Genomic DNA, 14,867 nt, shown 5'->3' with positions numbered 1-14,867 from the left:
CAGAAGAGAACTCCACAAGCAGGGTATTCATGGCAGATCTGCAATTCCCAAACCACTCGTGACTGTTGACTATGCTGCTAGACGGAGACAGTGGTGCAACGTCCATAAAAACTGTACAATGGAGCAGTGGAAGACTCTAATCTGGTCGGATGAGTCATCCTTTACATTGTTTCCAACTGCTGGCCGAGTGTACGTGTGGAGAACGCCAGCACAAGCGTACGATACAGACTGTCTGTTACCGAGATTGAACCATGGCGGTGGTTCAGTGATGATTTGGGCAGCCATCTCCTGGTATTCTGCCGAACCCATCATCACCCTGCATGGACATGTCACTGCCAGTGACTAAGTAATTAATCATTTTGAGTGACCAGCTGCATCCCATGGTGCAAACTTTATTCCCAGATGGTGATGCCGTGTTTCAAGATGACAGAGCCCCTCTTCATACAGCTCACATCGTCCAGGACTGGTTTGATGAGCACGAAGATGAAGTGTCACATCTGCCATGGCCTCCACAATCGCCAGACCTCAATATTATTGAGCCCCTGTGGTTGGGTTTGGAGACCAAGGTGCGAGCCCGCTACCCATCACCATCGTCCCTACAACAACTTGCAGCTGCTTTGGAGGAAGAATGGTACAACCTCCATTTGACAACCATACGCTACCTGTATTTGTCCATTATATGTCGACTGCAGGCCGTTCTGCGTGCCAAAGGTGGTCCTACTCGATATTATTAACGGTAATGTGCATTTCTGCAAGTGTTTCCATATTTTTGTCCATCCCCTGTATATCTAGTACTACGAGGAGACCCTTCCACTTAATAAGCCCAAATGTCAACCTCACTTCCACATAGTACACGCTGAACTACATTCTGCAGACTAGCAAGGCTCTGGCGTCTGGACACATGACCAGTATAATTATCTGTGGAACTTTTGTTGTGTGCTGTTAGTATGTGTTTGTGATTGTACAGTGTCTCTCAAAAGTTTAAGGACAACGACATCTTAAACTAGGCAACCCAATTTACACAAGGCGTTGGTGGGTTGCGTGTAGAGTTAGGCTCAATTTCAGGGTTGCCACATGCACAATAGATATTTGTGAAATACGCGAAAGAAATGAAAAGAAGTATTTTTGTATAAAATTATTAAAAATATCAATATTATTACGCAAATGACGAATTTCTTTCTAAAATAAAAAAAAACTAGGTTTTCTAGTATTTCATCGCTGATAAGCCTAAGGAGAGGATAACAGGTTAGAGGAAACGAAAGACAACAAAGGAGAGGAGAAGAGGAAAAGTAGAGAAGAGAAGAAAGAGAGGATAGACGTGGAGAGGAGAAGTAGTGAGAAGAAAGGAAAAATCGAGGAGAGATGAGGAAAATAGAGCAAGGATGAGAGGAGGAAATAGAGAGGAGAGGAGGAGACGAGAAGAGGGGATTGGAGAGTAGAGTGAAAGAGAGTAAAAGGGAAGAATGAAAATAAGAGGAGAAGACTGCAGTGGAGTCGGAAATCTAAGACAGGAAAGGAGATAAGAGGAGTGGGATGGAGACAAGATGCGAGAAAAATAGAGAAGGTGATATGAGATAAAAGCAGAGGAGAAGGAGGAGAGAGAAGAATAAGAAGGAGAAGAGAAAATAGAAGAGAAAGGAAACAAAAGGAGAGAAGAGGTAGTTGGAGAAAATATCGTCTCGGCGTCAAGAATTGATGCATTGAAGAAATGAATACAGTGGGATATGTCTAAAACTTACGAAAATGTTCTGCCACCGGAGGGGTTTGAACCTACGACCATCAGATTGACAATCCTCAACGGTAACCATTACCATACAAGTTGTCGCTCCTGAAAACAGGTAGAAGGAGCTGACCAACGTGAAATGTAGATGGAACTCTCCTCTTACATGTAATGTGCAAAGAAAACTTGTTTGTAACAAAGAAAACAAAGGTAGAACGAATCGGCGAAAACATTTAACGGAGAATTGCACATGTTGAAAACATTGCATTCGATATTTGCGGAGTTATCCTTGCATTGATCTCGAGTGGGGAAAGTGGTAAAATTAGTATATCCTGAATTTCCACAAATATAAAGAGTTATTTCATTAATATTTGTTAGAGTCTTTAAACGAGTACAGAATTATCGTTAGAATATCATACATGAAAATATCCCCGTGAACGTGTGTCAATTCATTTATATATATATATATATATATATATATATATATATACACACACACACACACACATTCCAGATGCAGAACAATGTAGCCACTATACACTGTTATTACAAATAGTGCCACCATGCCGTTGTTTAATAAAATGGAGAATCGAAAGAAAGAGAACACTTCGTAAGGAGGATCGATCCTAGGACCGCTAACAGCCCAATCGAGAATACTAGCCACTATACCACGCTTTTACCTTCCGTTGAAGCATCAATTTTTAAGTATTCTGTCCTTGCAATATTTAAAATGTCGTTGGGTATAAATGTAGTTAAACTTTTACTTTAATTTTGACTTGCTTTCTTGTAGTATAGCAGTTAATCAGGCTCGCCGATGGCGAAGAATTTACAATACCGGACCCCTCCCCGACTTTTGTAATATTTGGCATACTCACTAATTGATGTCTCCTAATCACGAATTTGAAGTTAAAATTTGTGCGTCACGTGTAGAAATTGCAAAATAAGGGAAATTGAGTGGTCTGCGATCGGCACGATTGCTAATTATTTACCGGAAAATTTTGTTTCCAATACTTAAAAAAAAGAAATATACATTCCTGATTTTAATTATGCTTGCCTTGCCTAACCTAACCTAATCTAACCACCGTGAATGGTTCGTGGGGCTATCCGTCAATGGTGTGTGGGTCTACCTGTGCATGGTTTTACGACCCCAAATTTTAACTATGTTTGCCTAACCAAACCTAACCTAACCTTACCGAGAATGGTCAGTGGGGCTATCCGTGAATGGTTTTGCGCTACTTGTGAAAACGAACCAATAAAAAGTCTTATTTTTGTAGCACTTTAACGGGAAACGTTCATCATCGAAGACGCCATTTTTGTATCCTGAAATTTTACAATCGATGCACTGTTGCCAAACTTACCTGTAATCAAATCAGTCCACATTCCACATGTTCTACTACATCGTGATTGTCACTGTCACTGTTGTCTTCTTCGTCATCCTCGACGCATTTCCATGCTCTCCAAGTATGAAATCAACAGTGTGGCAACGCTGTATACAGCGTAACTAATTGCGAACGTCAATTGTTCATATCAACAAATTTGAATCCCATACTTGTATACGGAGAGTCATTGCGAGAATTGAAAAGCTTATTTTACAACTTCTACACGTCAATGAACAATTTCTTCGCCTCACTCAAACATGTTGACCTGAGATAATCATCGCGACTAATTATTTCGTGAGTATAAGACGTAGCATAGAAATTACAGAAGGGTCCGGTATTGTAAATTCTTTCCGCTTTGCCTTGTAATCAAGGGGTCTCGGGTTCGATTCCCAGTGGAGTCACATAGTGGTTCGGATTCCACTTTAAACTGTAGGTCCAGTCCCGATTAGCCTTACTTTGCATAAAGTGGACTTAAAGCACTAAATCAATCAATCAATAGCAGCTATCTTCGAGAAATAATTTGATGTGATGATGAAAAACTAGAATATTATAGTTGTGAAAATTTGAGTTATTTCTTCTTAGATATTATGAATGGGAATGGAAAATATCTAGAGGCTTGAACATAGCAGAACGATGCTCTCTTCCTGTGATACTGTAACAGACGAAATGCTTGTTTACTGACGCAAGTCTCGTGTCCAGAACGTCTTATGAAATGTATTTGCTGTTGCGCAAGGTAACACGAAATAATTACACCGTTTGCAAAAATGTTTGCGAACTGCCAAATGTGACAGGGGAAAAATTTTATTCATGAAATCAAATCACATTTGGCAGTGTTTGTCAAGAGATACTCGTGGGACACTGTGTTAAGGTGCTGGACTAAATTCTTCTTATTTTTCTTCCTCGAAGAACAACAATTTTTAAGGTAGAGCAACAGAAGTTCCACTCTTTCTAATTTCTTTTAAATTCTTCTACATTCCTTTAATTGGGTTAAAAATAAATAAAAATATTGCTTGCATTTCTGTCATTGACGTCGACCAGGCACGTATCCAGGATTTCTTTGAGGAAGGGCCAGACCCAAAATTATATATATATATATATATATATATATATATATATATATATATATATATATATATATATGAGAGACAGAGAGAGAGAGAGAGAGAGAGAGAGAAAGAAAGAGAGAGACAGAAAGGGAGAGAGATTACAAAACAGTTCAAATTGTCCGATCGCCATTGAAAATTCATTTTGAAAATTCATTATAATTCTATGTTTAGAAAACGACGGGAGAACATTGGTCGAATTTCCTTTCTTGCTCTTTTGAGAGAATATGTACTTCTACAATAGCAATCGCGTTCGGAAACGGTGCAAAAATGACTTTGTTTTCAAAGGCAGACAAGCTTGGTAGCGTAGCTTGCTCGCGTTCAAAGTGAATCACGTTATACTCAAGGCCGCTTCTTATCGCAAAACACTGTGCGTCGATACACAACGTCTGCACCCAGCAAGTTACAAGTGACCAGAGTCGAATTTTAAAAAGAATCTGAAGAATGATTGATTTCATCAGAGGTGGCTAAGTGGGCACTAGCTCAACATGCAATAGTTTAAGTCATAATTCCTGACAAACAAAAAGCTTATTAAATAAGTATTCGAATAGTAACACGTGCTTTATCCTGTAACATGTAAGATACTTATCGGGATTAAAGCGTAGTAGTGGCAATAGATCCATGAATAGGGTTACCAGACGTCCGGATTTTCCCGGACATATCCTACATTTTAGCCTTATGTCCGGCGTCCTGGAGGAATTTTAAAAATATCATAAATGTCCTACATTTTGAGCGTCACATAATATTAATTAGGAAAATAAGTAACAGAAAAAAGTCATGCAAATTACAAGTCTATGGACTGCGCTTCCAAATTCAATAGTGAAATTAATGTTGATTCAGTCATTGCACAAAAATAATTAAGTTTGTCCTGCTTTTAACCAAACGGGAAAACGGAAGCAATTAATGAACAAAGTCTTGGGACCACTTTCTGATAAAGTCACTGTTCAATGCCTGAGCAGAATTCCTTGCCTAAGGGTTTATACTGATGGAACAAGGTGTTACCCATTCTTATTCAATATTCAATATAATTTGATTGTAAAGCAGGAGTATAGATAACAAAGTTTTTCAGGGTGTCTGCCAGTCAAGAAAGTCATGGAAGTCAAGAAAAAGTAAAAAATCAACAAGTAGGTCAAGAAGTCACTAAAAAGGCAATAAATTATTCTTGTGGTCAAGAATTTTTGCTATTGATTGGTTGATTTAGTTTATTTTACTTCACTTTTTTCTGTCTCATTGGCTAATCGCGAAGATGAGGATGAATGATGGTAAGATAAGATGGACGAATGGATAGTCATAAACATATAGGAACAACCGACACAAACCCCACATAAGATTATACTGGCTGCGAGTCCAGACGCCAAAGCCTCGCTTGACTGCCAAACACAGTTCAGGATGCATTAATACGAAATAGCAGATCTAATTCTCTTCTTAAATTCAGCTTCAGTGTTCATCTTAACTGGCCCTTTGGTAGGGATTTTCATTAAATAAATATTTATTTTCTTAATCACTAATTTCCAACTTTATCTAAGTAGGATGTAGAAAAGTCCAAAAAAAAGTCAAGATTTCTGGATGTATTATTTTGGTAGACACCCGGTTATTGAACTAAAAACTACCCAAGATGGAACCATTTTAAATTACAGTAATTGCTGAATATTTGTTTGCCATTAAAGGTCATAATTCAAATATTGAGGGAGTACTTTCATTACCATCAGCACAATGGACTCACGAGAGAATTATTGTTTCATAAAGTCTGTAAAATGTTTGGTACTGGTCCCTATAATTTCAACGAGTTTGACTGTCCACTCTAACATCAATATATAGCTTGACTAAACCTGAAATTTTCATAAAAATTGTCTCCTCTGAGAAGTACCACTTAAATCAAGTAGTGAGAGGTGCATTGATTAGTATGATTGCAAGATTTGAAATTTTGCATTTAAACATTCGTTGGGAAATATTTTTTTAAAAAACTGAAAAGTGTCATTTTTCAACTACTTCCTAACGTGTTTTAGAGAAATATGTATTATTTATTGAGCATGTTCTGTGTCCTACATTTTGGGACAGCATGTCCTACATTTTCCTTACAGCGATCTGCTAACCCTATCCATGAAAAACAAAATAAAACTGAATGGTTGCTTTATTATAGATAAATATTTACAAAATACAGTTTTCTTCATTCCCTTGTATTTTCTTCTTTTAATAATAATAATAATAATAATAATAATAATAATAATAATAATAATAATAATAACCCATGGCTCGACAATCCTCGAAGGGCCTTGACCTATCTCCCGACTGCCAGTCTCCCTCCCACAGTCCTACCTAGAGGTGTGGAGTTCTTCAACCGGTAATGGGGTGACGTGGGATCAGCACGTCGAACCCCTGCCGTTATAGGAGATTTCCAAGACCCGATTACGCTACTCACTCGTAGCTCCCCAATTTCCTCACGATGGTGGGTTGCTACCGGCCTTATACCCAGGCCGAGAACCCTAAGACTGAACATAGGCGGGCTCGAACCCATAACCCCATGACGTCCCGCAGTCGAAGTCCAAAGCACAGCGCCTTAGACAGCACAGTCAAGGAGGGGGACTATTCTTATTTTACTTTTGGCTAATCGCGACGATGAGGATGAATAATTAATAGAGAAAGAAATAGAGAAGGTTACGCACAAAAAAGAGGACGGATCTTCAAACCTCTTAGATTACGAGTTCAAGCCTTAAATATGAGGATTTTAACCTTAGACTTCAATTTCAAAATTATAAACAAAATGCCTATTTACACTAAACTTCTCATCGAGGACAAAAGAGTTTGTAACTGTGAAACTACCCCTGAATGCAAATTGACATTTTTTCATGTGAGCAAGAATGAAATGTGTGGCACTCAGAGATACTTTTTGCGAAAACAATTAATTGTGTCCTGTCCCAGCATCGCTGGAGCAAAGCCGCGCATAGGAGAAAAGAAGGGGAGAAGCGGGAAGGGGGGGATCGACTGGACAGAGCGAAACAGTGCACGCTGCTGGGAAGGCTGGTAACTGCAGTGGCTTTCCTCCCTCCACGCAATCCCGTTCCTCTCACGTGTTCATCGCTGCTCAGATACTTGTTTTCGTTCACCTGCTCCAGAGATAAGTGGGACAGAGTGTAGTTCGCATACATGTAGCAAGTAAACAAACTTATCTCAGAATGAAAATTCCACAGAGTTTTAAAACGTTTGCTTCAGCAATGAATGACTAGAAACGGATCACATATACAATTCTCTTGCACAAATCTAGTAGTCTAAAATTAATTTGAAGACTTGAAAGTATCTATTTACTAGATTCCAAGTTGTTAGGAACTATATCGTAAATGTTCATGTACCCGTTATGAAATTACAAATAAATTATTCACAAGCTTAGATATATTAATACGCAGAAAGAAATTCAGAGTTAAATGCATGTGTATAAAGTAATTCTAAAAGTACAGAGCTATATCAGAGTATTGAACTTTTCTTTGCCAGGATAATATTTACAATATTGAGGCGAGAGACTGATTAAGAATTGTTGCTACAAGGGAAACGAAGGGCGTAGTGTATTGGTTAGAGTTCTTGAAAGCATTGATTGCGGTCCCAGGTTCGATCCTCCATACTAGAAAACATATTTCCCCTTCTATTAAACAAGAGCATGGTAACATTATTTGTAATAGCAGTGCAAAGTGGCTACATTGTTCTGCATCTGGAATGTATATATAAAAAAACAAATACATGAATTGACACACGTTCAAAGGATATTTCATGTATAATATAATGAATTATGATATTCTAACGATAATTCTGTACTCGTTTAAAGACATTGACAAATATTAATGATATAACTCTTTATATTTGTGGAAATTCAGGATATACTATGCAATGCAAGGATAACTCCGCAAATATCGAATGCAATGTTTTCAACATGTGCAATTCTCCGTTAAATGTTTTCGCCGATTCGTTCTACCTTCGTTTGGTTTGGTCTGATTTGGTGTTCTAAGTCCACTTTATGCACAATAAGGCTAATCGGGACTTGATCTACAGTTTAAAGTGGGATCCGAACCACTATGTGCCTCAACCGGGTATCGAACCCGGGACCCCTTGATTACAAGGCGATGACGCTACCACTGCGCCATCAGGGAGGCCTGTTCTACCTTCGTTTTCTTTGTTACAAACAAGTTTTCTTTGCACATTACATGTAAGAGGAGAGTTCCATCTACATTTCACGTTGGTCAGCTCCTTCTACCTGTTTTCAGGAGCTACAGCTTGTAGGGTAATGGTTACCGTTGAGGATTGTCAATCTGGTGGTCGTAGGTTCAAACCCCTCCGGTGGCAGAAAATTTTCGTAAGTTTTAGATATATCCCACTGTATTCATTGACCACGCTGTGTGAAACGGAATGATGATTCAGTTTGGAATTAACGATGGGGGAAGGGGAAATATTAAATTACATCTTCATTTCAACGAACCGAGAAGTCGAGAAAAAATGGATAATTCTTATAAATGTTAAAATTACATTCATGCTTTTAGTGGTATGATCGCAGGTAAAATCAATGATCTTACGTGAAAGATTTCATCTTGCTCTGAACTCATCCAAAAGGCATATGGCACCGATCTAATACATTCTCCAATATGTTTCAAAACGTTATTGACTGTTTTGTTTCATGTCGATAATTTAATCAATGAATCAATTCTTGACGCCGAGACGATATTTTCTCCAAATACCTCTTCTCTCCTTTTGTTTCCATTCTCTTCTATTTTCTCTTCTCCTTCTTATTCTTCTCTCTCCTCCTTCTCCTCTGATTTTATCTCATATCACCTTCTCTATTTTTCTCGCATCTTGTCTCCATCCCACTCCTCTTATCTCCTTTCCTGTCTTAGATTTCCGACTCCACTGCACTCTTCTCCTCTTCTTTTCATTCTTCTCTTTTACTCTCTTTCACTCTACTCTCCACTCCCCTCTTCTCGTCTCCTCCTCTCCTCTCCGTTTCCTCCTCTCTTCTTTGCTCCATTTTCCTCATCCCTCCTCGATTTTTCCTTTCTTCTCACTACTTCTCCTCTCCACGTCTATCCTCTCTTTCATCTCTTCTCTACTTTTCCTCTTCTCCTCTCCTTTGTTGTCTTTCGTTTCCTCTAACCTGTTATCCTCTCCTTAGGCTTATCAGCGATGAAATACTAGAAAACCTAGTTTTTTTTTTATTTTAGAAAGAAATTCGTCATTTGCGTAATAATATTGATATTTTTAATAATTTTATACAAAAATACTTCTTTTCATTTCTTTCGCGTATTTCACAAATATCTATTGTGCATGTGGCAACCCTGAAATTGAGCCTAACTCTACACGCAACCCACCAACGCCATGTGTAAATTGGGTTGCCTAGTTTAAGATGTCGTTGTCCTTAAACTTTTGAGAGACACTGTACCTTCATCCATATATTTCATCATCATCATATCGAATTCGTTGAGTGGCTATGGAATGAGCAGTCACGCGTGCGTGGCGGTGTGTCTACCAGAATAGACAATTAACTGAAACTAAACCATTAGATTTATTATTATCAAATATAACGCACATTTCAAAGTATGTGCAATACATTAAAATCCACGCATAACTAAATTCACGAGTCAAAAATAAAAGGATATAATCAAATGTATAAATAACTCATTATTACTAATTATTCACTTACTAACTCCTAATTAATTACATAATACTAATTACAATAAAACTCCATTAATTAACTTCTAATTGATTACATTATGTACATATTAACAGAATTAATTACTGTTCTGGATCCCAGAATAGGTAAACATAAATCAAAGTGTGTAAATTCTCACAAACATTATTATACTACTATGTTTTGTATATTTTGATTAATAAACAGAAAAGAAAATAGAAGAAGGCGGAGGGAGCGTTGAAATTCAGAGAAACTGAATTCCTGGTTTATTTAAAGGCACCAGGACAGTAGGACAGTAAGCGCATACCTTCGAAAGTATGCGGGTGGGGGTGGGCTTACTTCGGGAATTACCCTTCCCTTGAACATTTCATCATATAACTTTCATAATCATCTTCATAATTAGCCAAATGTAGCCGAAACGCGAATAAAAGAAATAAAATTGAATCAGATCTAGTACATGACTTCAGTCAGAGGTGGAAACATGTGGACTAAAAAGAGGTAGACGCAGAAAGCTTAACCTTTGCCATCGTCTTTCAGATCCTGTCCAGACATCCCTGCGCCATGCGGGTGGAATGAATTCAACAGCAAAGATCCCAATCCCCAAGTTCTCTACGGAGCGCTGGTGGGCGGGCCGGACGAGAATGACACTTTCAACGACGCCAGAGACGACTACGTCCAAGGCGAGGTGGCGCTGGACTACAACGCAGGCTTCCAGAGCGCGGTGGCTGGACTGATAAATCTCCATGTCTGGAAAGTCAGTAGGGGACGGAGGGATGCCGCCATGAAGAGTTATATGCTTCTACCTCCAAGTGCAGAATATCTTTAAAACAATTGAATAGGGTGGCATGGCATGAAGAATGTTGTAACGACAGTTTTGCCGACACTGACATCAAACTTAAGAAAAATATTTATTTACTTTATCTTTACTTCTAGAAAATAGTATTGACACGTTTTTTTGAACAGATGGAAAAAAATTTTGCACCGTGAGAATTATCCCGTAGCTAGAATTGATCTCCAGGGAGCCCTCACGGGTTATCAGCGAGGGAATTTGTAAACCAAGTTCAGTTTTGAAAAGTTTAACAGTATTAAATGAAGGTATGTGTGTGTGTGTGTGTGGTGGTGGAGGGTTATTGAGTTAATATGCAATATACAATTTAAAAATATCACACAAATATTACAGTTTTATATGTATCTCATATACCGTCTCATGAAGTGCTAGTTGCGTTCTACTCTGACATCGTCCCTTACTACACTCTCCATACTACTTTTGATGACACTGATATTTACACCATACAAGAGAAAATGTACAGTATTCAATCATAGTGCCTACTGTACATTTTACCTCCGGCCGAAGCAATAAAACTCCCCTTTGTTCCCAAAACCTGGAAGCTGTTGACGCAGATGTGGTAGGAATGTGGATGATGACGTCGAAGTCACAGATTTCTGTATAAAGGAGAGGTCGCAATACGGGCATCGAAGGTACAGATAAAGAAGCTTCCTTCAGAAAAAAACTTTCTAAAGTCTAGAGCACTGATTCTCAAGCTGTGGCACGCGTACCCCCAGGGGTACATGAATAACTTGAAAGGGGTACGCGATCAGGTCGGAAGAGAAATGTCGAGAATACCCCACGACAACATTTTTGCTGCAGACTTCATTGTTTCAGGCTTCTTAGCTCTAACGCTCAACAGGAACATAAGGCTGATTTTGTCACTGACTCTTCTTTGTTTCATATTTCTTGAAACAAAACACTCGTTCGAAATCTGTAATAGACTAAATTTGGAGCCGAATCTTTCCTTGAAACTTTCAAAGGCACAACCAGATATCAAGAAACTATGTCAGGCTATGCAGCCACATCCTTCTCACTAGAAACTCCGAGGATTTACAACAAAAATTCCAAAATTGTGCTTGAGAGTTTGGTTACAAATTTATTTTTGTTCTTCACTTTTTTTTAATTACTCTAAAAAAATATATATGAAAATTAAAGTTTGTTATATACATCTTAGCATACATGTGTTTCACATTTTATTTTTGTAACTAATCATAAAGATTGTAAACGTAGGAACACCCAGTAAAATAATAAACGTAGAATTGTAATGTTTATTTGTTTACCATCTTTCAATATAACAGCCCGAATGCCATTTGGATCTACTGCAGGCACCCAGAAAGATTCCTCAAAACCCCGTCTATTCAGAGAAAACCTATGGTGGGGGTACATTAGACTTTTAGTTAGGACTAAAGGCATAGGCGTAGCTAGAACTTTATATTTGGGTGTGCACAAAGAAAAAAAATTAGGTCTTGTACCTTTTTAATAGCATATTTTTCAACACAATCACTTGGCTCTTTAATTGCACTGTTGTTTGTAAAGGAATATAAATTCACTAAATTACAGTGTTGAAAATTTCTGAATATATGTAGTAGCAAGAGCAGGGCTTCCAATCTATCCTGCTTCTGAGTTGCTCTTAATTTAGTTTTAACTTGGGTAAGCTTGGAGAAAGCTCTCTCACACGTGCAGCTTGTGACAGGTATAGAAGAAGGGCGCTGCAGTACAGAGTAGAATGCAGTAAATATCTTCCTTCTCCAGTGACATCAAAAAATCGAAAAACTACAGACACTCGTTTCATCAGCGATAATGCACACGTTTGTACCAAGTAATGACATTTTCAACTTCTTACAAACTGCCGCTTATTTTCTCTCTTATTGAAATATCTGTCTTTAATTCTCTTTGATAAAGAAGCCCATTAGGGTGTGCCTAGACACACCCGGCACACCCCGTAGCTACGCCTATGACTAAAGGGTACAACGAGGAAAATGTTTGACAACCACTGGTTTAGAGAATCTTCTAAATACTTGCCGCTACTTAGACTTCGGCGATGATCTTAATTCATGCTCTGTCAATTTATGCTTCACCGAGTTGTTAGCAAAATAATATCTGCTGTGTATATTTCACTCTTCACTGCAGAAATATTATACAAAATAGTTTTATATAATGTAAAGAGGGCTGACGGCGGTGTCAGTGGGGGCTCAGACTCCCCTGGCTCCTGCCTGGCTATGGGCCTGCTGTTTGAGAAAAAAACATATACGAGAACAACATGGTTGATTCTTTTGCTGTTTCTGTGCCATTTGGTTTCTGTTTCATCCATCATTGTTCGTGTGACAGATTCATTAGTAAAAAGTAAAAATAGCTAATATCAAAAGGTTTCATTATAAATCGCATATAATCTAGACTTTCTATTGGTGGTTTCTGTACAGAAATAGTAAACAATTTCAAAAATATTTTTTTGTTTTCTTATGTCACATACTCGACACATACATAATGTTTATACAAACCGAGCCTGTGACTATGTAAAAGTGGAATAAGCCAAACATATATTCCACAGTTTTGACCTTTCATGCATCTAATTACGTACATGGGTTCAGATTCTTTACCACGGTAATGTGGGCGTGTCTCTTAGAAGTAAAGTTATATTTATTTATTTACTAAGTAAATAGACTGTGGCCGCCGGGTCTAAGGCATCAGACATTAGGTTCCAGCTACGGGACGCGCGCTGAGTCTCCTGGGTGAAACATAACAACCGTTTTCTTAATATTTCTGCCTGTGTATGGAACCGGAGGCAACCTCATCATCGTGAGGAAATTGGGGAGCTAAGAGTGAGTAGCGTAACCCAGTCATTGAGACCTACAACAACAACTGAGGGTTCGTAGTGCTGACCATAACTGGTTTCAATATACGTATTTAGTTAAAACAGATTCAATGCAAATATATACTACACAATACTGTAACCATATAGTGTGAGATGCACAAGTATTGCTCTGCAAATTGTTCATGACTACTTTCATTAATTTTTCTCATGCATCCTACGTGTTTTTAAGGATTGTAATTTTTCGTATGCTGGTTCAGAAGTTGTCACAAGCTGTCGTGTTTGGATTTTGCTTTAATTTCTGAGTTCTCATTGAGTAAAACAAAGAGAATAAAAATGGTCATGCAAATTTTACTTGGTAATACTCATGCATCCTACTGTACTGTGGCAAGCAAATTATCTTTTTAATCTGTTTGTATTTGTTTGTATTAACCTTTTAACACAACAGCTTACACAATTTCTTCATCTTATTTCCGGCAACATACGCGCTGTTAAGTATTTTAATGAAGTCAAACTTTCAGATTTAACGACGGCCTTAAAGACCTGTTAGCCTTAACGACGGTTGGAGAAATGTCTCCATGTGATAACGTAGCGTTAACTTGATTAAACGCTTCTTTTAGAATTAACGATGCTTGGGCGAAACGGCCATTGAATTTCCATAGACAAGCTTGTTGCAAGTTTGACGAATGGTAAGCTTGCTTCAAGGTTGCTGCGAACTTAGCATGCAGACACAAGCTTAAAGGAGACTTGTACAGTGGGATCCATGAGTATTATTGTGCAAATTGTCCATGACTATTTTCATTAAAATTTCTCTTACATCCTATATGTTTTTAAGCGATGGATTTTTATGTATGATGTTGCAGAAGTTGTCAACAGCTTGTTTTGAGTTTTCTTTTAATTCTTGAAGCTCTTATTAGGTCAAATAAAGTGCGTGAACATAGTGATGGACAATTTGCAGGGTAATACTCATGGATCCCACTGTACGCTTGACATGACAAGCACGTTTCAAGTTTGAGACAAGTTTAATCTGTTATCTGAGCATAAATATAAATGCGTTCACGAACGTAACGGTTTTGACAAATTAACATTGATATTCTTAAATTTTAACGGTAGTATATTTAAACGTTTGTGGTTAAATCTAAACGTATACACTTAATCATATTATACCTTTCAAAATATACACATTATTGGAATGCCTTTGTGATAAAAAATGTCACGTTTTAAATTGGTGTTGACTAATCTGAAAGGTAAATAAATATATTGGACACTAACACAAAATGAAATATGTGTATCAGTTTATTGCACAGAGCATTCCATACATTAAATCAAGACTTTAATATGGAACGTCATGTGGTGAGTTCA

At 37.9% G+C, this 14,867-nt stretch overlaps 1 protein-coding gene across 1 annotated transcript in view; it reads left to right on the top strand.

Annotated features, from left to right (window-relative positions):
* The window catches only part of LOC146002341 (endoglucanase E-4-like), a 37,349-nt gene extending 25,245 nt beyond the window's left edge, over positions 1–12,104 (top strand). Inside the window, exon 9 of the mRNA XM_083140070.1 lies at positions 10,405–12,104. Within this exon, the coding sequence (XP_082996196.1) occupies positions 10,405–10,693 (289 nt within the window). The 3' untranslated portion in view covers positions 10,694–12,104. The remainder of the gene's footprint in view (positions 1–10,404) is intronic.
* Positions 12,105–14,867: the final 2,763 nt, after the last annotated feature.

Source organism: Lepisma saccharinum, chromosome 18 (genome assembly GCF_977018435.1).
Source record: "Lepisma saccharinum chromosome 18, izLepSacc3.1, whole genome shotgun sequence".
NCBI lineage: Eukaryota > Metazoa > Arthropoda > Insecta > Zygentoma > Lepismatidae > Lepisma > Lepisma saccharinum.
The sequence above is the reverse complement of the archived record's forward strand: the minus strand, read 5'-3'. Positions and strand labels throughout refer to the sequence as shown.